The sequence below is a fragment of the Zea mays genome, chromosome 4 (genome assembly GCF_902167145.1).
Source record: "Zea mays cultivar B73 chromosome 4, Zm-B73-REFERENCE-NAM-5.0, whole genome shotgun sequence".
Lineage (NCBI taxonomy): Eukaryota > Viridiplantae > Streptophyta > Magnoliopsida > Poales > Poaceae > Zea > Zea mays.
Window position 1 is genome coordinate 173,909,138 of NC_050099.1, and position 21,554 is coordinate 173,930,691.

At 45.1% G+C, this 21,554-nt stretch overlaps 1 protein-coding gene across 2 annotated transcripts; it reads right to left on the bottom strand.

The window, feature by feature from the left end:
* Nucleotides 1-633: 633 nt before the first annotated feature.
* Nucleotides 634-21,175, bottom strand: LOC100278485 (ARM repeat superfamily protein). 2 transcript variants are annotated; one of them, XM_008678822.4, is made up of 17 exons: nt 20,434-20,821; nt 19,322-19,440; nt 19,153-19,198; nt 18,883-18,955; nt 18,730-18,787; nt 17,448-17,543; nt 17,204-17,321; nt 16,673-16,939; nt 15,612-15,713; nt 15,083-15,440; nt 14,877-14,990; nt 14,052-14,683; nt 13,585-13,778; nt 12,843-13,065; nt 12,368-12,487; nt 10,380-11,144; nt 634-4,429 (listed from the first exon to the last, which is right to left on the bottom strand). In XM_008678822.4, the coding sequence occupies exons 1-17, from the start codon at nt 20,527-20,529 to the stop codon at nt 1,343-1,345; spliced, it is 6,468 nt and encodes a 2,155-aa protein (XP_008677044.1). In that variant the 5' UTR covers nt 20,530-20,821; the 3' UTR covers nt 634-1,342. The 2 variants fall into 2 exon arrangements, with proteins under 2 accessions (XP_008677044.1, XP_008677043.1); XM_008678821.4 differs by having other exon boundaries at nt 952-4,429; nt 10,380-11,147; nt 20,434-21,175.
* Nucleotides 21,176-21,554: the final 379 nt, after the last annotated feature.

Consider the following 21,554-nt stretch of genomic DNA (forward strand, 5'->3'; position numbering starts at 1 on the left):
CCGAATATGACACTCATAGAAGACTGTAGCTTGTTTGGAGGAATATAAAGGCATCAGATGCATCCGGTAACACCGAATACCCCCCATCAGACAATATAACCCAAGAGGTTGCAAAGCGACTTGGATGGCCATGAGGCATTTAACGTATCTAGTAAGGCACAAGGATACCCAATCTCCAATGGCGATAGTTAACATGGGCAACACCAGCATATCCAATGACAGCATCGTCGTTTAAAGTGTATGGAAGTTGAAGAACATTAAGACCCTTTTCTAATAGCTCTATATACCTCAATACAAACGATCATATTTTACGTGATTAACCTATGCTATCATGTAGTATATTGTGTAGGCTCTATTTGTTTAAGCAAGCATCTGGAAAGTTTCTCAAATGTAAAAAGCCAGAAGCTAAAACAACAATCTAGCTTTTTGGTTTAGCTTTCGAAGATCAGAAAAGTTAAATTTGTATGGGAAGCTGAAAAGCCTGATTTTTTAAACTTTTTTAGCTTTCTAAGTTTAGGAAACTAATAGCATCATCAAAAAGCTATCATTAACTACTCAAGATCAAAATCCCAGTAGCACCTTTTTAGAAAAGTTCTAGCTCAAACAAACAGTCTTTAGACTGTCTCCAGTAGGTAGTGTAAAATATGGGACATAAAACTATAGATATAATGAAGTTTAAAATAGAAAATAGAATAGGGGATAAAATCGAGGATCTACTGGAGACAGCCTTAACCAACTAATCTTGTGCTATGTTGTGTCATGATTCAAAGTCACAGTCAGGATGCTATGTAGGAGACTTTGAATCACCTATCATCTTTGGCTATCCTCACCATGTATCCTATCTCATTCCCTATTTTAAACTTTACTATACAAATAGTATCATCTAAGTGCAAATCTCTTGCTTTATACGGTCCACTGAAGACAACCTTGGTGCCCGGACACACGACGGAAGAAACTCAAGAAAGCAACTTTCACTCTCATCCCCACACTGTGACTGGCTGATCATATCCACACACCACACAAGGACGCCTCCAAACCTGTTTGTTGTGTTTCATCATCAATTTCTACTCTCCTTTCCACAATACAAATGCCATCCACGGCCATAGTTGGTTTCGAATTACATGCATACATACATCACACACGGCCTCACTCATCAAAACAAAACAATAAAATAAATAAACAAATAAATAAATAGTTTCAAGAACTGCAGCTACGTCTATGTGCGTGGCCACCTTTGCACGACACTGACCCGGTCACAAACGCACGCACGCACTCTGCGTGCGCTCTGCTGGCGGCTGCTGCCCTGCCCACTCAAAATTGTGCTGCTATATGTTGGCAAGGTCTACCCGACGTTCGCCACAAATGGCACCAGCCGCTTGTGATCCCTCTTGCGCCCAAGCGCGCAGGTATCAAGAACTCGCCCAAGCAGCAGCCGGGTGTTCTGCAGCGCTACATCCCGTGCCACCAACCCGCTATCTGCGGCGCTGCTGCTGCCACCGCCGCCTTGCCCCATCAAGGACCCCAACCCCGACCCCGCAGCGTACTGCAGCGGCCCACTCCTTGCCTTGAAAGACGACTGAGGAAGCAGCATGCTCTGGAGGACCTTCTCCCCGCTCCCATGCCCGCCGTTATCACCAAACCCAGCCTCCTCGCCTTGCCCGCCGCCGCCGCAGCTCCGCAGCAGCGCCTCCAGCACATTCAGCGCCTCCGAGCATAATGTGCTCTCCACCAGCTGCGACACGAAGTTGTACACCTGGGGTATCTGTGACGGATCCACAGGGGTTTGCTGCAGCAGCGATTTAAGCATCAGAAGAACCACCCGCTGGTAATCCAGAGGGCCTCTCTCCAGGAGCCTCAGCAGGTGCCCAAAGGCCAAAGATGAGTGCCTAGGGAACCACTCCGCACAGATTGGTGGTGAAGCTCGTGCAAACAGATCTTCCAACGACATGATTTCCCCGAAGGAATACGCTCTGAACACTTCGGCCAAATCGTCCAGAGACTTGGCACGGCACCATGCCGAAATATTGGATGACACATAGTAAGCTTTCTGGTTCTGCTCTTGCAGTGGCGAAGCTGACCCAAGGGAAGGTGGTGCTTCCCTCGTGAGCTGCAATCCGAGCCATGGAAGAAGGCCTGTGATGTGCATCAGTAACCTTGTATCGGGGCTCCCAAATATAGAGTCGCACGTAGGTATCGTGATCCTAGATAGCAACTCGATTGCAGATCCATGGCTAACTGTGGACATGAGCCCCTTCAGCACCAGCGGCTGCACCCCTTCAAAAGCAGGCACCTTCCCGGTCCCAGTCACAGATAGCAATCTCTCTGAAGTAGTTCTAGACTCCAGCCTGTGGAGGTCACTTGCATACCCATTGATGTCAAACTCATCACGTGGCATGCTTGAGAGCAACACGTTTTCTGTTGTCCGGTCACGGAATGTCAAGCGATCGATTACTCTACAAAACAACTCAAGCACCTGGCAGTAGATGTGCACAAAGTCGGTATGCATCAGTGCAACGCAGCCCCAAAAGAGCTGCGGGTAAAGTATAACCTTCTCAGGCTCCATGTTTTCAACCATGACCTGTAAAGTCAGCAGTATCTCCATTGCAAAGCCCAGAACGGCTGGAACAGGATTCCCCAAGCATCTATGGATGCATCTCAGAAGCAATACGCAGCTATCACTTTTAACACTGGGACGCAAGGCACGGTATATCTGGTGCGACCGGCAAGCCAGGTGACGAGATGTGCACTCCATGGCCCACTTAAGAGCTTCAGAACCCCAAGTCTCACGAAGGTCCCCCTGGAAGAAAATAGCACTAACCATGCTTTGCACAAGTGCTGATAAGAGTGAAGCGCTGGGAAGTTCGATCCGGAAAAGGGTAGGGTCCTCGTTCTCCCACATCAAGCTGCCCCTCTTAGACTGGATGTATTTGATCAAGCTCACCACATGATGCTTATTCTCTCTTTCACTACTTTCGATCTCATACAGTTCAAGATGACGTCCAGCCAACGAGTAGAGGAGATTCACGAGCAAATCTTGGCAATGCTCGAGCACAATGTCTTCTGAGCTATCCATCGAAACACATGTGACGTGGAACAACAGAGGTAAATTTTCACGAAAGTCTTCATCATTTTCATAAGCAATTTCAGCCAGAAGAATCAAAGCTATGTCAGCACGTGAAAGCAAGTGTTGGTGCCCTTGTAGTGCTGACTGGAGCTCATTGGCATTGATCCCGTGAATTCCACTGCCCCCTTGATGCAAAATATCATCTGTTGAGTTTGGGGTATCAAAGTAGTAGTCACCACTATCTCTGGAAACATGGCGGCTCCTCAGATTACCAGCAGAGCTTCGAACACCACTCAATGGCCCCGACATAGTAATTAACGCTGGAAGTAGCTGTCCTGATCGGCCTGCCGTTGGGTTTGGAATGCTTACCTCATGAGCCAACGGACTCAATGGGCCAGATACACTTCGGCCGGTAACTGCAGATGTCCGCCAGCTCAGGTTTCCACTGACATTTCTAACTGCACCATCAAGTGAACCACGAACAAGAAGGGGGGACATGTGAGGCTGGCTATCCACAACTGTTGCAACCTGAGAGGCAGTAGGCCCTTGAGAAAACTCCAATACAACATTTGCAGAGACATCAACCTTCCCAAGCCTGACTGGTTCTTCGTCGTCCTCGAGCATTCTCTGAGATAGCTCGAAGACCAAGTGATCGATGGTCTGCTGTGGGCAGATCCGAGCAAGATATAGACTAACACGCTTTGCAACAGAAAAATAAGTTGCAAATGCACCAGTGATCTCTGCCGATGGATTGGCATCGCAGTCCTCAATCCCTCTGGTGATCAAGAAGTTCAAAACTGGGATGATATTGCGAGTATTGCTTGCCACAGTGCTCCAAAGTTTCTCAATCTCATCAGGAAACTGATCACCATGTTTCCATGTCACATAATAAAGACTTTTCAGTAACCTCTCGCTCCAGCCAGATTCCTTCAGTCTCACAAAGTTGAGATTTTCTATCCAAGGAGCCATGCATGTAAGGACCTGATGTTGTGCAATAATGTCCACTGCATCAAGCTGACGTTGCATTATTTCCTCGCACAGATGCTCACTGAGCTCAGGATGGTCCTTGGCAAGCTTTGAAGACAACTTATACTGGAATTGTTGGTAGGAATCGGGGAGGTTGCCAACGACAGAAGCCCGGTAATGCCCAACACCATCAGTATCGTCTTCAGCCCATTCGCGAAGAGAGAGAGTCTCCAACATCTGGAGGGCACTGTCACGGATTAGTTTTGTCTGATCAACCACCTTGTAGAGGATCAAGCTCACAAGTCTCTGGATTTCACATTTTGGAATCTCCTGGCGCATGTAGACTTCAGCCAGAACACTGAAATAGCCATCTGCTATTTGAGGGTCTGGAGAGTAGCACTGCAAATTATTGACAAAAGATCAGTGATTTAACAGCTGGTAGCAAGCATATAAATAGAATAATGCCCAAGTCATTGAGAAGTGACAACATATCATTTACTTTCAGATCAAACTGAGATACTGCAACAGTAACAGAAATCTCCAAGAATGTTTTGCTCAAAAGAAAAGCGCTTCTTAAAGGAGATAACAAAGCATAAACCCAAGGGACCAAAAAAGGAAAGGAAAAACTTTGAAGTGTAAACTTGTGGAGGATAAAGCAGTCAATAAGACCTACAGTTAATGTATGCATTGTTTTGAGAAGAAAACTTAAGAAAGATTAGTTCTTAGAGCTGATGTGACTATTTCATGATTCATATGTTATGAACGACATTGCTGTTAGACAGTTTTGGTAATATTCCTGCGTGAGGCTCTCCTATCCAGGCTAGTATAGCAATATAGTCTTCTATGGCAACTAGAGGTTTCTTACTTAGATAGACAGATATGCTGTACTAGTATAGAAAGGAGGATTTCTATCTTTGGTAGGTGTGGTCTGATTGGCTCCAGGCTGCCGCACCCTTCCCTGGTGTGTCACCTGTGTATGCCTATATATTGTAAGGCCTGCTCTCCTCTATCAATACAGAAGACTACCCCATTCTCCTTTCCAATATGGTATCAGAGATTCTACGTTCCTAGCCCCTGTCTTCCGCCTCTCTGGCCTCTGCCTCTCCAGCAGTGGCTGTTCCTTTTTTTTCTCCCCCCTCCCCTCACCCTCTATGGCGACGTCCGACGATGAAGCCGCTTTTCTTCAGCAAATCGCCGCCATGATCAAGACTGCTCAGGATGCTGAGCAGCAGGCTGCTGCAGCACGCGCCCGGGTCCAGGCTGCCGCGGCTGTTCTTGAGAAGGAACGAGCCACTGCCGCTGCTCTGGAGGAGCAAGCAGTCACCGCTGCCAAGCAGATGACGCCGCCTCCGTACACTGGCGCTTTTTCTTCTCCGACGCTCGAGCCCTCTGGTAGCTATGAGGCGACCGTCGTCGCCAATCTGCACCTACAGGCTGCTGGCGTTCAGAACATCCGTTCTTTGGTTCCAGTGACCCTCGAGCCGTCCTCCACCAACTTTGCAACATGGCACGGCCATCTTCTTACCCTCAAACGGTATGCCTTGACGGATCATGTACTTGCTGACTCCTACTTTCCCAACGACCCGGCATGGGATCGCATGGACAGCATCGTTCTGTCTTGGATCTTTGGCACCGTCTCCATCGAGCTGCAGGAGCGCCATGGTACGGCACGTCAGGCTTGGCTCGCCCTTGAAAACCATTTCATTGGAAATCGCAAGACACGTGCTCTTCACCTCGACGCCACCTTCCGCAACTTTGTCCAGGGCGATCTCACTGTTGGTGAGTATTGTCGGAAGATGAAAGGCTTCGCTGATGCTCTCTCCGACCTCGACGCCCCCGTCTCCGACCGCATTCTGGTGCTCAATGTCCTTCGGGGCCTGAACCCCAAGTATGCCAATCTCCGGACCATCATCACCCGTTCTGTTCCCTTCCCGACTTTTCACAAAGTCCGAGATGATTTGGTCTTGGAAGAGATTGTCGCAGGGGCTGTGCCTCCTGACTCTGCGGCCAGCGCCCTGTACACCTCCACTGCAGCTCCATCGGCTTCATCACCAGCCCGTCCTCCTGCCCAGGGAACTCACCCACCTGCCCAGGGTGGTGTGCCGGGTTCGAGTGCTGGTCGTCGCAACAAAAATCGTCGTCACGGCCATGGTCGTGGTGGTGGCTCACCTTGGCCTTCCGTCTACAATCCCTGGACAGGTACAATTCATATGTGGCCTGGATCCATGTCTGCAGGATCCTCCCCTCGCCCCGGACAGCAGTACCGTCCACCAGGTCCGTCGCAGTCCTATCTGGCAGCACCAGGTCTGCCTACCCTGCAGGCTGGTCTGCTTGGGCCCCCTCCTGCGCCCATGCCGGCACCAACAGCACCTCCTGCTCCTCAGCCCTGGTCCCCTTGGACTGGATCTTGGGATCAGCGTGCCCTCGCCAACACCTTCAGCACAAAGACTCTTCAACCACCGGCCACAATTACAAGCTGTTTGGTTTGAGGAATGATTTAATCCTTCGTCTTCTCACTCCTCACTTTTTTGTTTGGTTTGTGGAATGGATTGAGTTAATCCATCATCACCTCATTCCTTATAGTTATTTAGTTAGTACTAATATGAGGAATGAGGTCATCCCACCAAATTTGAGGAATGAACCCATGATACACCACCACATTTTGGATGAAGTGATTCCTCAAACCAAACACCCCCTTACAGATTGGATTCCTGACTCGGGCGCCACCAACCATACCACACCACATGCTGGTAACATCTCCCTCTTTCGACCACCTGATCTCACTACTCCTTCCTCCATCATTGTTGGAAATGGCGCCACTCTCCCTGTCTCCTCAGTAGGCGACACAGTTTTGCCAGGACCTTTATATCTTAATAATATTCTCCACACACCTCACATTATTCAAAACCTTCTATTTGTTCGTCGGTTTACTACTGATAACTGTTGCTCTATGGAATTTGATCCTTTTGGTGTCTCTGTGAAGGATCTTCGCTCCAAGAACGTGATTATCAGGTCCAATAGTGTTGGCCCACTCTACACCCTGCGCCTGCCCAGTTCATCCCTATCGACAACTTGTGCCCTGGCTGCAATTTCTACTCCTACTTGGCACCGACGACTTGGTCATCCCGGCATCGATGTTTTGTCCCAACTCACTAGCTCCTCCGTCATTCAGTGCTCTCGTAGTTCCCTTGATTTATGTCATGCTTGTCAATTAGGTTGTCACATTAGATTACCTTTTTCTAGTTTGTCTACCTGTACTGAGCAACCCTTCGATATCATACATTGTGATCTATGGACATCTCCAATTGCCAGTGTGTCGGGTTATAAGTACTATCTTGTCATCATTGATGATTTTACCCATTACCTGTGGACTTTTCCTTTACGTCTTAAGTCTGATACTTTTGATGCTCTTTCATCCTTTTTGCGTATGTCACAACGCAATTTGGTCGCTCCATTAAACATTTGCAGTGTGATAATGGGCGTGAATTCGACAACTCCTCCACTCGTTCTTTTCTCCTCGCTCGTGGCACTCTTCTACACATGTCTTGCCCCTATACTTCTCCCCAGAATGTAAAGCCGAGCGCATCATTCGCACCACCAACAATATCATTCGTTCCTTACTCTTTCAGGCTTCCCTTCCTGCTCAATATTGGGTTGAAGGTCTGCACACAACCACCTATCTTTTGAATCGCCTTCCTACCAAAACTATACAAGCCATCTGTCCTTATGTTGCTCTCTTTGGCACAATTCCATCATGTGATCATCTTCGGGTTTTTGGTTGTGCCTGCTACCCTAATATCACTGCTACTGCACCGCACAAACTCGCTCCCCGCTCTACCAAGTGTGTCTTCCTTGGTTATTCTTCCAACCACAAAGGCTATCGATGTCTTGATCTCTCCACAAATCGTATCATCATTTCTCGACATGTCACCTTTGATGAGGCAGATTTCCCCTTCTCTGTCTCGCCCCATCTAACTAACAACTTGAATTTTTTGGATCCTGAGAGTGCGCACTTGTCCCCTTCAACTGGGACTTTGCCCTCTTCTGCAGGTACCATGGCGTCCCCCTTGGTGTCCGGTTCCGGTTGTGGCTCAGTGGCTGATCTGGCAGGACCCGTCTCAGCTTCTACTCACGCCCGTCTCAGCTTCTACACCGCCTGCGTTGTCCCTGTCTTCTCCAAACCAGGACTTGGTGCCTTCTGCCCCTGCGCCGCCCCTACCTCTGCACGTGTACACTCGTCGGCGCCAGCAGACTACTTCCCCTACAGATCTTCCAGCGGCTGATGCCTCTGGTGCTTCTGCAGTTCCGATTGAGCCTGCACCTTCGCCGATGTCTGGTCTTCCTCCCGGCGCTGTTCCTACACCTGTGGTGGTCAACAATCATCCAATGACCACCCGGGCCAAGGCTGGTTTTCGAGTGCCGACTGCCTTCACTACTGCAGCCATCTCCCCCGAGCCAACTTCAGTTCGCCAAGGTTTGGCTGATCCCCTATGGCGTCGTGCCATGGAAGAGGAGTTCCAGGCTCTGGTCTCTAATAATACCTGGGAACTTGTTCCTCTTCCTCCAGGTGCCCATGTTATCACAGGGAAATGACATTTCCATCACAAATTTCATGCAGATGGTTCTCTTGAGCGCTACAAAGCTCGTTGGGTATGTCGTGAATTCACTCAGCGTCCTGGGGTTGATTATGATGAGACTTTCAGTCCGGTGGTCAAACCTGCCACGGTTCGCACTGTTCTCTCGATAGCTCTGTCGAGGGATTGGCCTATCCACCAACTTGATGTAAAGAATGCATTTCTTCATGGTACTCTTTCTGAGACAGTCTATTGCAGCCAACCTGCAGGTTTTGTTGACCCTGCTCACCCCACTTATGTCTGTCGTCTCAACAAGTCTCTTTATGGCCTGAAGCAAGCACCACGTGCTTGGTACAGTTGCTTTGCTTCCCACATGAAGACTCTGGGTTTTGTCGAAGCCAAAGCAGATACCTCCCTGTTCATTTTTCACAATGGCACTGAGACAGCTTACTTGCTTCTTTATGTTGATGATATTATCCTCACTGCATCCAGTTCAGCTCTATTGCAGTGTGTCATTGCAGCACTTCAGACAAATTTTCCCATGAAGGATCTCGGACCTCTACATCACTTTCTTGGTATTGCAGTTGAGCAACGACCGGCTGGTCTCTTCCTCCATCAGCGTACATATGTCCTTGATATCATTGACCGTGCAGGCATGTCTGGTTGCAAACCTTGTTCTACACCGGTTGATCTCCAGTCCAAGCTCGCTGCTGACAGTGGACCTGCTGTTCAGGATGCTACCCAGTACCTGAGTCTGGCTGGTGCTCTTCAGTATCTAACTTTCGCAAGACCTGATATTACATATGCAGTTCAACAGATTTGTCTCCATATGCATGATCCCCGTGAGTCCCATCTGACTGCTCTGAAACGTATTATTCGCTACCTTCAAGGTACGGCTGATCATGGTCTTCTTCTACCACGCTCCACATCTATTTCCGAGCTTGTGGTCTATACTGATGCTGATTGGGCTGGGTGTCCGGACACTCGTCGCTCCACTTCTAGTTATGCGGTGTTTCTTGGTGATAATCTTGTCTCCTGGTCCTCCAAGCGACAAAAGGTTGTCTCTCGCTCTAGTGCTGAAGCTGAGTACCGTGTTGTTGCCAATGGTGTTGCCGAGGCTTGTTGGCTGCGTCAACTCCTCCAAGAACTTCACAGTCCTCTTCATAGAAGCGTTGTCTACTTATCCACTAATCCAGTTCAGCATCATCAAACGAAGCACGTTGAGATAGATCTCCATTTTGTTCGTGAGCGGGTTGCTACTGGTGAAGTTCGTGTTCAGCATGTTCCTACCACCTCTCAGTTTGCAGACATCTTCACGAAAGGGCTTCCTTCCTCCGTGTTTCTTGAGTTCAAGTCCAGTCTCAACATTTGCAGTGACTAGATGTTTTGGCTGCGGGGGGGGGGGGGGGGGGGGGGGGGGGGGGTTAGACGGTTTTGGTAATATTCCTGCGTGAGGCTCTCCTATGCAGGCTAGTATAGCAATATAGTCTTCTATGGCAACTAGAGGTTTCTTCCTTAGATAGAAAGATATGCTGTACTAGTATAGAAAGGAGGATTTCTATCTTTGGTAGGTGTGGTCTGATTGGCTCCAGGCTGCCGCACCCTTCCCTGGTGCGTCACCTGTGTATGCCTATATATTGTAAGACCTGCTCTCCTCTATCAATACAGAAGACTACCCCATTCTCCTTTCCAATAATTGCAGATGTGTATTTAGTCTACCTACCAAAATATAAAAAAAATATTGATAAGGTAGACATGAGAAATATAAAACTTACCTGATCTATGCAAGCAGGAAACAAGTCCAGATTTGTCTGCAAAATATTCTTCAGCGCAGTTTTTGCTAAGAGGAGTCGCAAGTGGCTAGTTTTCTGTTTGTCCCTCCCACCAAAACGTCCATCAGTATGCTTTGAATATGATGGTGTTCGTGGATCAACTGGTGAATGCCCAAAAGGTGCTCTTGCAGATGGTTCCATGAATAAACTATTAATCCATGATATCACCCGGCCAGACATCTTTCTCGCATTATCATCAAAACAAGGCCCATAAAGCAATGAAGCAATAGCATTCATGGAAGCCCAATTAATAGCTTCTAGCTGTTCAGCCATTTCCCTGTCAAATGCAAGTTTGTCAAATGATTCCCTTGACCTCGTATGTTGATTACTTTTATATCGTTCAATTTCACGACGATAGTCGCTGCTGCTTTCCTGTCCCCATGAACTACCAGAATCCTCACTCCAAGTAAGGAGAAGATCAAAAAGCTTCTTACGTATTCTGTTGTCAAATCGCTCAGCTTTCGCATCAACAAATTCTGGAGCTAGGTATCTCAGAACAGATGCTAATGCGTATCGCAGAGGCTGCAAGTCTTGAAAGCTATCAGCCAAGGAAATAGTAATTTGGCGGTATGTTTCTTCAATGAACTTCAAAAAATGCTGGCAGAGGACAGGTTTCCGACTAAGCATCCCAGGCCAAACCTTCTCAGCTAGAATTCGGTGTATATTAGCAACATGAGTGCGCAGATCCTCACGGCGGGACCTAGGATTCTGCTGAACCAAACACAAGTAGCCATCAGAAAAAGTATTTGAAGAGCTGTGCCTATAATCCTCTTTTGTTTCAATTTATTTCACAGGTGATGATGTGCCTTGTCAAGCAATGGACATAGAGATGACAGAACATGGGGATGCAAGTGGGTACCCAATGGTGTTTTTGGGTCAGCTAACTAATTACGCTTAAATGCCATTCTAGTTCATTTGATCAAATTTTTGGGTCGACTAGATGACACAAGATAGTTTGAACTTGCCTCCCCCTACCAGAGTATCAGTATTCAGTACCATATTCTGCAAGTTGCAATACAAGGTCAAGCTGACACTATTCAGTCAGAAATTAGTACTTTTTATATCAGGAACCAAAAAGATGTTCCCTTTTCTTTGATGTTATAGCCTCACATAATTCAGGGGAAAAAGTTAACTCCTCCTAAAGGGAACTAGCATTGTTTAGTTTGTACTGGTTCCGTTTTCGAATATTTGTCACTCGCTAGTTTATTTTTGAACTAAACCGCGACAAATAAAAAAGAACGGAGGGAGTAGTACATTTATAGGACTTGGAAGAATTTAATGAGCTCGAAACAGACACGTCTTTAACAGGGGCACAAGGTTACATTATGCATTTTGTTAATATGTACGAGTTCAAACATGAAGTAAAAGAACAGAGAGATAAGTAGACATGTGCTCAACCCCCCCCCCCTGTTTCACAATGGATAATTAATAAGCCCACTAACCGACCATGGAAATAAACCAAGGAAGCACTAAATCAAGGAAGAGGGCAGACCCAGTGAAATTACTACTTGCTCCTAAGTGAGACACTACCACCACTTAACCTCTCACAAAATCAAAGTATAGAACAGGAAAAAAATGATTTTCTCAATGAACAAACACTTCGATCAACATTTCCCAAGAATTTGGACAAGTACTGCAGAAGGGATGTTTGAGATCTTGGGGATATGTACTCAATGGTAACAATCTCAAGATCTGCAGTCCCAATCTCCAGTAGATCATTTGGGGGTGGGGCGTAAGAGGTAGTATGTCTATAGTCTATACTATGTCTCAAAAAAAAGTGAAGTGCAACGTTTAGTTTTTGCAGCAACATGGGCAGGTCTGTGAAACTTATGATCTCCCTTGAAAGAAAGCTGTGAAATAAGCATTAATACCTAACTAATTCAATACAAATTTCACAAATGCATTAACTTAAGAAAGTTAAGCCTCTGTACCTTCCATTTAGGTTTTCCTTCAGTTTCTGATGACACCTCCTCAACAAATAATGCCAGATCTCCAAACATGATTTCACATACTTCTAAATGTGAGTGACCAAGGGCAGATGTAGCAGCAAGCTGCAGAAAGCATTTGAAAACCAATTTCAGAGTGTATTGGAGTCAGCACTAATCACCTAATTCTATATGATTTCACTACACAAAACCAATATTGTTGCAGCCAAATGAAGAGTCTGGAAGGGAAGGACAAGAACAAACAGCAGTGCATGCAATTGCAATGTAATATGCAAGGCAAGATGAAAAAAGGAGGCAGACCCAGTGTTGGAAGCTTCCACATAAGTGGGGTCTAGGAAAGGGATAAACCGAGGCAAGCCTTCTTCCCGCAAACGCGGAGAGGCTGCTCCGAGCCCATAACCTGGTAATAACTTATGCAAGGCAAGATAAACCAGCAAAATTAATCATTGCATTAACTTACTGCATATGCTTCTGAACCATGACGCAATGATGGAAAAATCATATGGAAGACTTCTCTTGCTGATTTGATGGAAAATTCTTCTCTAATATCAGGTGGACAAGAGCATGCAAACATGGCATATATCAACCATTGGTCAAGTTTAGTTTCAGAATCTTGTGGTTGCTGAGCCTTCCCACCGAGATCGGCAGGAGTAATCTGTTCAAGCCTTCTAATAACCTCTAATCTGTGGAGTTTTGCAGTAAAGTTAATAAGATGCCCAATTATAGCTGATCATACAATCAAATTATCAAAATCAAATGAATGCATAAAATAGTGTTTCTATGGAATGAAAACATAGCAATATACTTAAATTTTGACAAAACTGAAATCAGTAAAAGCACCAATCAGTTCTCAAAAGATACAGGCAATAATTGAAAAAGAAAAAATGCTTGGGTTTGAAAAAAAAGGATAATTGTATACTATCAGTATTCAGTTCTATTGAACATGTTACTATGTTAGGCTCTCGGTCAACTCGCCATCAGTGTAACCTAGTCATGCTCACATTCTGAGCTTCTGCCTAAGATGTAACTACAACTTTTTGTGGTAAACTTTTTAATAGCACAGGATGCAGAAAAGCCAGTGCCTAATTGAACTTCAGAAAATAAGGTCAAAATTAACAATGGAAGAAAATAAATAAGACGCAACTGCATTTATCATACTAAATTGTGCGTGCAGACGTTCCAGAAAAGACCAGAGTTCATGCCTTGCATCCTGCACAGAACTCGGGCAAAGTTCAGCTGCATATTTCACAATTTCACTGAGGTAGCGCGCCCATCTGTTTTTATCTACACTCTCCAAAATGGATTGAAGAGTCACATCCAAAGGAATAGGGTCCATTTCACGTCTTAGATCATAAGGTCGTCCCGGATCCCAATAACAGCTTTGAACAATGTCTTCCTGCGAATTAATAAAGAAAACCTTACTTTAAGTCATCCTTACTTGTGTGATCAGGGATCGTGAGAAATAAAAAAAACAAACAGTTTGATGACAACACTTGTGCCAATGAAATCTAAAGCTCACAGCAACATAAGAAGTCCAAGGGGGTTTAGGAGGAAAGAGAAAATTTACTGTAGTATATGTTTCCTTTCCTAAGAACTTCGAACATTCCAAACAAACTTCTGGTGGTTCAAAGAGAATAAAAAATGAAAATGCACAAAAAGAAGCACTCACCCCATTCTCCTCTATGATATCTATGATAAATATTGGCTCTGGTTCAAGTTTCAGCTTATTGTCACCCCATTCATTTGCTGAGTAATCCCTGAGATTATTTTGCAGTGCTCGAACACATCGCAGTAACTCCAGGGCAGTGAGCCTTATTTGAACATCAGCAGAACTGAGAAAGACAAGGCCAACTGCATCCATTTCTGAGGCGCGAAATTCAGATACATCCCTGGACCTATGAAAAGGAGACCTCTGTAGTGCATCCCCTCCTATACTCAAACGCCTACCACTTTGCATGTCTTTTGCCAAGGCCTCCTCAGATAGGCATACTCTCCACAAACGCATTAGCTCCACCAGGCGTCCAAGTGATGTTTGAATTAAGAGAGGAAATTCATCAGGAAGTTTTAGGATGAAATTGGCCATTCCTTTCAACACAGCAAACCTACGATTTGGTAGGCAACGTACGATCCTGTTCAACACTTGCACTGCTTCTTCACGAACACCAGGGTCAATACTTATGCCATGCTGAGGTATAATCTCAGTCATTTTATCATTACGGCCCGCCTCTTCTATCAAGTATGGGATACATTTAAGCACAGACCTGAAGAGTGATCCCTGAGATTTATCCTTGGTTACATTATCTGAAAATATTAGTATTAGAAATCAGAGTAAATGGGAAAAAGGTGAACTATATTAGGATATTACAAACTGGTCCTGTCTTTTCATAATTAATACAGCAGTTTCTAGAGCATTGTCCAAATAATACACAGTAACAACAGCATTGGTCAAACAATTCCAATTTTTTGCTAAATATAATGAGATATAGAAGCATACCTATTGTAGTCTTTGATGATGTGAGAAGTGCCAGGCTATATGCCTTGTTGCAAGACCTTAGTATTGACTCAATTGCTGACTTCACCTTAGGAATATAGTGCCCAATACCAAATACTGAAATTAAAAAGTAAGCACTTACCATACAGACAAAACTTGGATAAACATCGTCACCAAAGCCTTCGAAAATATTGCCAGTGCCAGATTACCTTGCAAAACATCCAAGCCAATTTGTTGATTTGATGGAGAAACAACTATCTCGAGCAAAGCCCTAAGACCAACAACCTTTGCTTCACTCAAACTATCTGGTTTCAATAATTCCAGTATCATATGATTCATTGCAAAATCCAGATTGCTCTGAGCTAAGGTCACACAGAACTCAACAAGTTTATCATGCTGCACATCTTGGGTCAGCAAGCCTTTCTTCAGAACAGTCAGTAATTGAGAGGTTACACTGTCTAAATAGTCCCAAACATGATTTCGAGGTTGGTAATCGGCATAAATATTCAAATAGAATTTTACTAGCCGATGAAGACAATCCAAAGCCATTGATCGATGGTTCTTATCCTGTATAATAATTGATAAATCAGAATTATTCTAAAAAGCATTCCAAAGGAAGAATATTAAGTTTCAGTGACCAAAAAAAAGTTGAAAATAATATTCGGTGATGAAATATTATGATACTATCACATGAATTTATGTTCTTGTGATCATAGCACATGTTTACAGAAGCATCACCTTGAGATACTTATACAGGATTTCCATATGCTGGGAAAAACTAGAGTTGAATGCATTGGCATCACCAAGACAAAGTAGAAGGGTGACAAGTGGAAAGCCAACCTGGAATAAAGGTTCAGCATCGCATATTAACAATGTTATATACCAAAATAATGAGAGAAAGTAAGGAGCTTGTTGCTTTGTTCACATATTGCTAAAGCTTGTTAACATGCTCAACTTTACAAATAACTTTTACATTATTTCATCCATATGACATTAAAATCCTCGTTACCTCCAATTAAGCATGCAATAAGTTTCAAGTGAGTTTTGGTCCTACTATAAGCAGTCAAGTAACTATGGCCCTGTTTGGCAGAGCTCTAGCTGTAAGAAATATGTGGATTTCCTAGAGCTGTAAGAGATATCTTGGATCTGGACTGGAGGCATGTTAAGTGCATTTACAGGACTCATTTTGTTTATATTTTAGATTAAAAATAAAAATATTAAAAAGGGACAGACCCAAGACTTCCCCCGCAAATACGGAGAGGCTGCTTCGAAACCGCAACCTGGTGACTCAGTGAGACAGCTCTCACTATTGCACCAGACATGCCCTTCTAAAAATAAAAATATTTAAACCACTTTAATTTAGTCTACGAATTACAGATCCAGCATAGATCTCAGAGCTAGAGCTGTGTCAAATGGGCCCTATATAACATAGCCAGCTCATTATTCCATCAAATACTTGATCAGATAACCTCAATAGGGTTGAAATATTGGATCCCTAGGTAAAAAATTAAATGTTTCAGGAAGTACTTAGGATCATGTAAAGAATTTTATCACTTATCCAACAATAAAGACATAATATGAAGGGACTCAAAACTTATAGTGTTGGATTACTTGGACCTTGTAAAAAATAAATTAGAAAAGGGCCTGATTTATACAAAAGAAAAAGACTAGTAAAAGACCATTTTCAGAGCCACCCAAAGAGAATGACAGGCACCACACTATGAGCAAAGCTAATGTATATTGTTTGTACAGATGCAATATATCAATTACACAACTAAAATATCATTGCATCAACTTACAGCAACATGTTTGCTCTGCTTATCCATCCAATACATGAGCTGGACTCTTATTCGTGCAACAGCATCATACCAAAGTGACAGTGCAGGTTCGACACCAAGTGGAGGCCAATGGTTTTTTCCACCCTCCGCAAGTGGGGCAAGTATACTTGAGAGCATGTTACACAAAGCATGTTGCAATTCACTCTTTCTTTTGTTGGGAGGACGATTTAGAGGATTTGCTTTTGCAATAAAGGATACAGAAGCATTCAGCCCACCCTCTGTCTTCACCTGAAAAAAGTAATGAAATGAACAGGTCACAAATATTATCAGTGTTTTCATATAAACAATAACTTCTTATTATAATACAAATTAATGGATGCATAAGTAAACAACAGATGGTGTGTGCATCTTATTCTAAGTAAACAACAACATCAATCATGAACATAATTCTTCTAGTTTGGTCCAATCATGCCTTTCATCCTTACATATATCCTATCAACAAATACAAATGTTGAAATTATAAAGCACTGGAGCAGTTTTTGCATATCATACCCCCAATTTAAGGTAGCGCATCCCGTTGATTATGCTGAGTGTCTCACTTCTAAGAGCAAGTGAATCAATACGCCGCACATTAAGCTCTATGAAAAACCTTTCAGTCACAGAACTGAATCTGTAAGAACAAAACATCATAGGTCTCAGCAACTTATACACGATGCAACAGATTTCATGTAATATTTTCAATCACATAGATATCTCCCTCCCCCTTTACTCATAGAAGTCAATAATATAAGTATACCTTATGCGTGATAAAGCTCCTAAAAGCTGTGCAACAAGATCTAAGAGTAGACCTCGTAAATCAACCAATGACGGATACTCTACTTGGCTCACAACCCTGCAGAAAATATAGAAGGCAGGAGGGGAAATTAGCTTCCACAAGACCATAAGTATATAAGCTGGTGCTGCAATTAAAAAGGAAAGCAAACACAATGACAGGACTCAGAAAATCGGCAAATGTCATTGAAACGAGACAGTAAGCATTTATTGAATTAACATTTTAAAAAAAATCGACCTGCTGGGGATAAGACAGCCCCTGATATTGCATTGAGAAGACCTCACGCAGGTCGAGAAACCCCCTGAAACTTTGTCCCATCCGTACATAGCAGCATTGTAGCCTATGCCTATGTGAGAACGACCATGACCGAGACCAAAACTTAGATCTGTGATTTAGCGTGGAACCATAGTCACAGCAAATGGGATTGGTGTCGTGTTTCGTGATTTGAGGCCGTCGTCCCAAATCGTGGGTCGGGGTCGTCGTCCCAAATCATCCCGAACACTAGGGAGTCGTTGTACCAGTGCATATGGGAATGATGGCCGGTGCTCGTTCGTGACAGAGGAGGATCATGCAGGTTGGGGCAAGGCGACGCGGATTGGGGCAAGGCAACGTAGATGACGGCAGGGCGACATGTATGGTGGTGAGGACGGGGATCCTCTCATGGACAGCAAGAAGTGGTGCTCTGGCTTCCTGCGTCGACGCTCCTCCTGCAGGTTGTAGAGGTCTTAGGCGGGGCGGCGGGGCTTCTGCCTCATGAGCTCTATGGCTCCTATGTGCGTCTAGGGCAGATGGATCATTGCTATAATGGGCTAGTATTGGGCTAGTGTTAGGTTGTGTTAAGCTGGTATTAGGCTAGAGCCGATGGAGCATAGCACATAGGGTCCTTGGGATTTTGGAACACAGCCCTCGACCTATGGAATTGACCCAGGATCATCGACGCATTAGACTCGGGTTCACATACCAAACTCATGATTCACGTCCCATAGAGGTATAGCCCCCTTGTACCATATTTTTTCCTCAACCCACGACCCCGTTCCTCAACCCAATTGACCCGGGAACATTGTGACTATGTGTGGGACAGACGAGGGGAGACCGCCTAACCAACTCAGCTAGAGGCCCTTTCGCTTAACATTTGTAATGAAGTGCTAGAAAAAATTGGCCACAAATACAAACTGAAACTGCTATACTAGATTTTTGCTACTTTTACCATACAAGAAACATGTTAGGAAAGGCAGTTAAACCTTACCTGTCTGCATTAATTAGCCAATCAAATACGAAACTTTCTAAGCCAATCCAAAGTTTTTCTACACAAATTAGAAAGTGCAAGATGTCAGTCAACTACTTCAAAAAGTAACTCTGCAATGAACTTAAAGAAGCAAAAAAGGGGGAAAGTAACCACCTGTTATTCCCTCTTGTGGACAACACTCAGCAAACCGAATGCAGGCAGAAGAGAATATGCACTCAACAGCAAGCTGAGTAAAGACAAACGAAACTATAAAACTTGGTAACAAGAGGATGCAATTACTTATAATAATGAAAAGTAATTCCATTGACTACTTGCAGCTATGCTATAGTTTACAGTATGTGTGTCTGGTGTTGTTTATTAATATACAAATGACAGTAGAAAATAAAGTGGTCTTTACAAAAAAAAGGTTAATAGATAACAAACCTTCTTTTGGTATGTTGACGCGTCGTGAGCACCTTTCGGGGATTCACTGCCAGCCAGTTATGAACAAATTTCAGTAAAAGGGAAAGGATGAAAAAGAGCTCATTGCTAAATAAATCAAATCTAATAATATTGTAAGGGTGGAGTTTTTAACATAGTTTAATCAGCGTACCTTTCTCTCCACCGAAGAAGAGCTTCCAAAAGAGGTAGAGGTGTGTGTCTAGCAACCATGGCTAGAGAATCCAATACTTGCTCATAGCTTGGATCACATGGCCGGAGGTATTGCCCATCCTGACATTCTCAAAATGATTGTGTTTACTTAAAATGCCATACCCAACAACAGACCAAAAGTAATTCGGCATCATGCCCATATGGCTGGTAACTACATGGATAGATGCCTTCCTGCTATATGAAAAAGGTGTATAACCTCCTTAAATGAATCAAGTGAATCTTGTATTCTTGTGTGTCACTACGATACTATGCCTATAATGGATGTATGTATCAAGATCAGTATGTTTATTAAGCTTTTACAGAAGGAAACAACCTAACTAGCTCGGCATAAGGGACAATTTAACAACTTGAGTCTTCTACCACCAAGTTATAACTGAGCCTGTAAACTATAAAGAACAGGCGAACAGCAAAGCATTTTAGTCCCAGGCAGGTTAGAGATGAAACACCAACATGAGACACTAAAGCTGTGATCAAATAAACATATGTGCATGTCAACAAAATTTTAAGGCCATTAATCGAACACCAGTTGAAAAGAATACTAATATTAGACAGAGACTTAACACATTCTGGGGAAACTTTCAAGGGAAGCTACAAATAAGTTGTTTTCCATTATTGTTGTTGGGGACCAGCGCAAAGTAGCTAGAGATAAAGAAGAAAGTATTTACAATATGCTCGTGGCAAGGTTGAGCGCGGTGTGGTATCTTTGGTAAGAAGTTTTGTGCAGATGATGAGGGACTGTTAGAGGTGAACTAGAGGTGCATCTTGTGAGCAACTATTGCCTTCTGATGTGAGGAAAGGACTGGAAAAGGAAGAAGTTGGCCAGAAATCCCTGAATAGTGGGAAGCCCTGCCACAGAAGTCGGTAATGGTAATGGTAATGGTAGCGCCGCGATATCGAACCCAACCGATGGCCGTGATGTAATGTCACGTAATTGTCAGGTGAGCCTATTCGGGACAGCAAGGTGGCAACGCCCAGGGGAAAGCGCATGGGGTAGGAAATGCAATCGCGGAATCATCCAGAATCGAATCGAAAAGGGGAGAGGGGGGAGCTGACCTGTGCCTGGGCGGTCTCGATGCGGCGGCGGGCAAGCGGGAGGAAGCGGGCGAGGAGGGAATCGACGATCTGCTTGGCGGCGCCGCCAGCGCCCATGTCGGACGTCGAGGCCGCGGCGCTGGGCGGCGTGGGGGGCAGCGGCGGGGGGTACGAGACCCCCGCTGCCGCGGCAGCGGAGAGGTGGTGGGAGGAGCGCGGGGTAGCCAGCTTGATATCGCGGGGAAACCGACCCAGCCAGGCGGCGATGCGGAGGCGGCCCCCGCCTCGCCCTGCCCTGCCTTCACCGATGGTACGGACTAGAGGAGAGATGGGAGCCACTGGAGGTTGGCGGAGGTCCTCACACAGTGGTTTGTGTATTCCCTTTCATTTTTTCTCGTTTGGGTTACCTGGCCTTTGTTTTCATTTGTTCAAGCCCCTTTGAAATACAAGAATTTTAGAACAATTGTAGCCCCGGTTTGGTTGAGATTCTGGGCGGCTTCTGGCCGCCACAAGCAGAAGCCGCAGCCAAACGCCCAGATTCTGGGCAGCTTCTCACGGCCGCGTTTCGCACAGAAGCCGCGCGCGTCACAGAAACGAAAAGCCGCCCGAAGCAGGCTTCCTCTGGAAGTCGCGGTCTCGCGATAGGGTTTCCACCGTGCCTGCGCCTCAGCTCTCTCCCCTCGCAAGGACCGCCGTCGCCGCCTCCGCCGCAGCGGCTCGGGGGCCACGACCACACTCCCCTTTGCTCATCCGCCGCATTCCTCCTCAGGTACGCGGTTCATTCCATTCCGTTTCGTATCCGCTCGTCCTCCTCCTCCGGCTGCCTCGTTTCGAAAAGGGCCCTAACCGTTGCCGGCGCCAGGGTTTTGCCCGCGCCTCTGCAAGTCCCTCGGCAAGGTTGCACTCCTCCCGCATCGCAAGTCATCGTCAAGGTTGCACTCCTCCCGTATCCGAACTTCTCGTCTTCGCAGGTACATTCGTAACTACCATTTGTACCGTGTCTTCTCCCCCATGTGCTGTTACGGATCCGTTCCTCCCCCATGTAGTGATTAGGGTTTAGGTAGCATCGACGGCCGTGGTTAATAGTTCCCCCCTAATCAATACTATTTCATAACTGGTTACTAACGATTATTGTGTGACAT

Bases quoted from the DNA above. Each gene is read 5' to 3' on its own strand.
- LOC100278485 (XM_008678821.4), bottom strand. From the start codon at position 20,529: ATGGGCGCTGGCGGCGCCGCCAAGCAGATCGTCGATTCCCTCCTCGCC. The intron at 17,322-17,447 runs GTATACTTATAT...TTGTTCTTACAG, and splicing joins GGAGCTTTATCACGCATAAG to ATTCAGTTCTGTGACTGAAA. The intron at 14,991-15,082 runs GTAATCTGGCAC...TTTTAATTTCAG, and splicing joins TGGCTTGGATGTTTTGCAAG to TATTTGGTATTGGGCACTAT.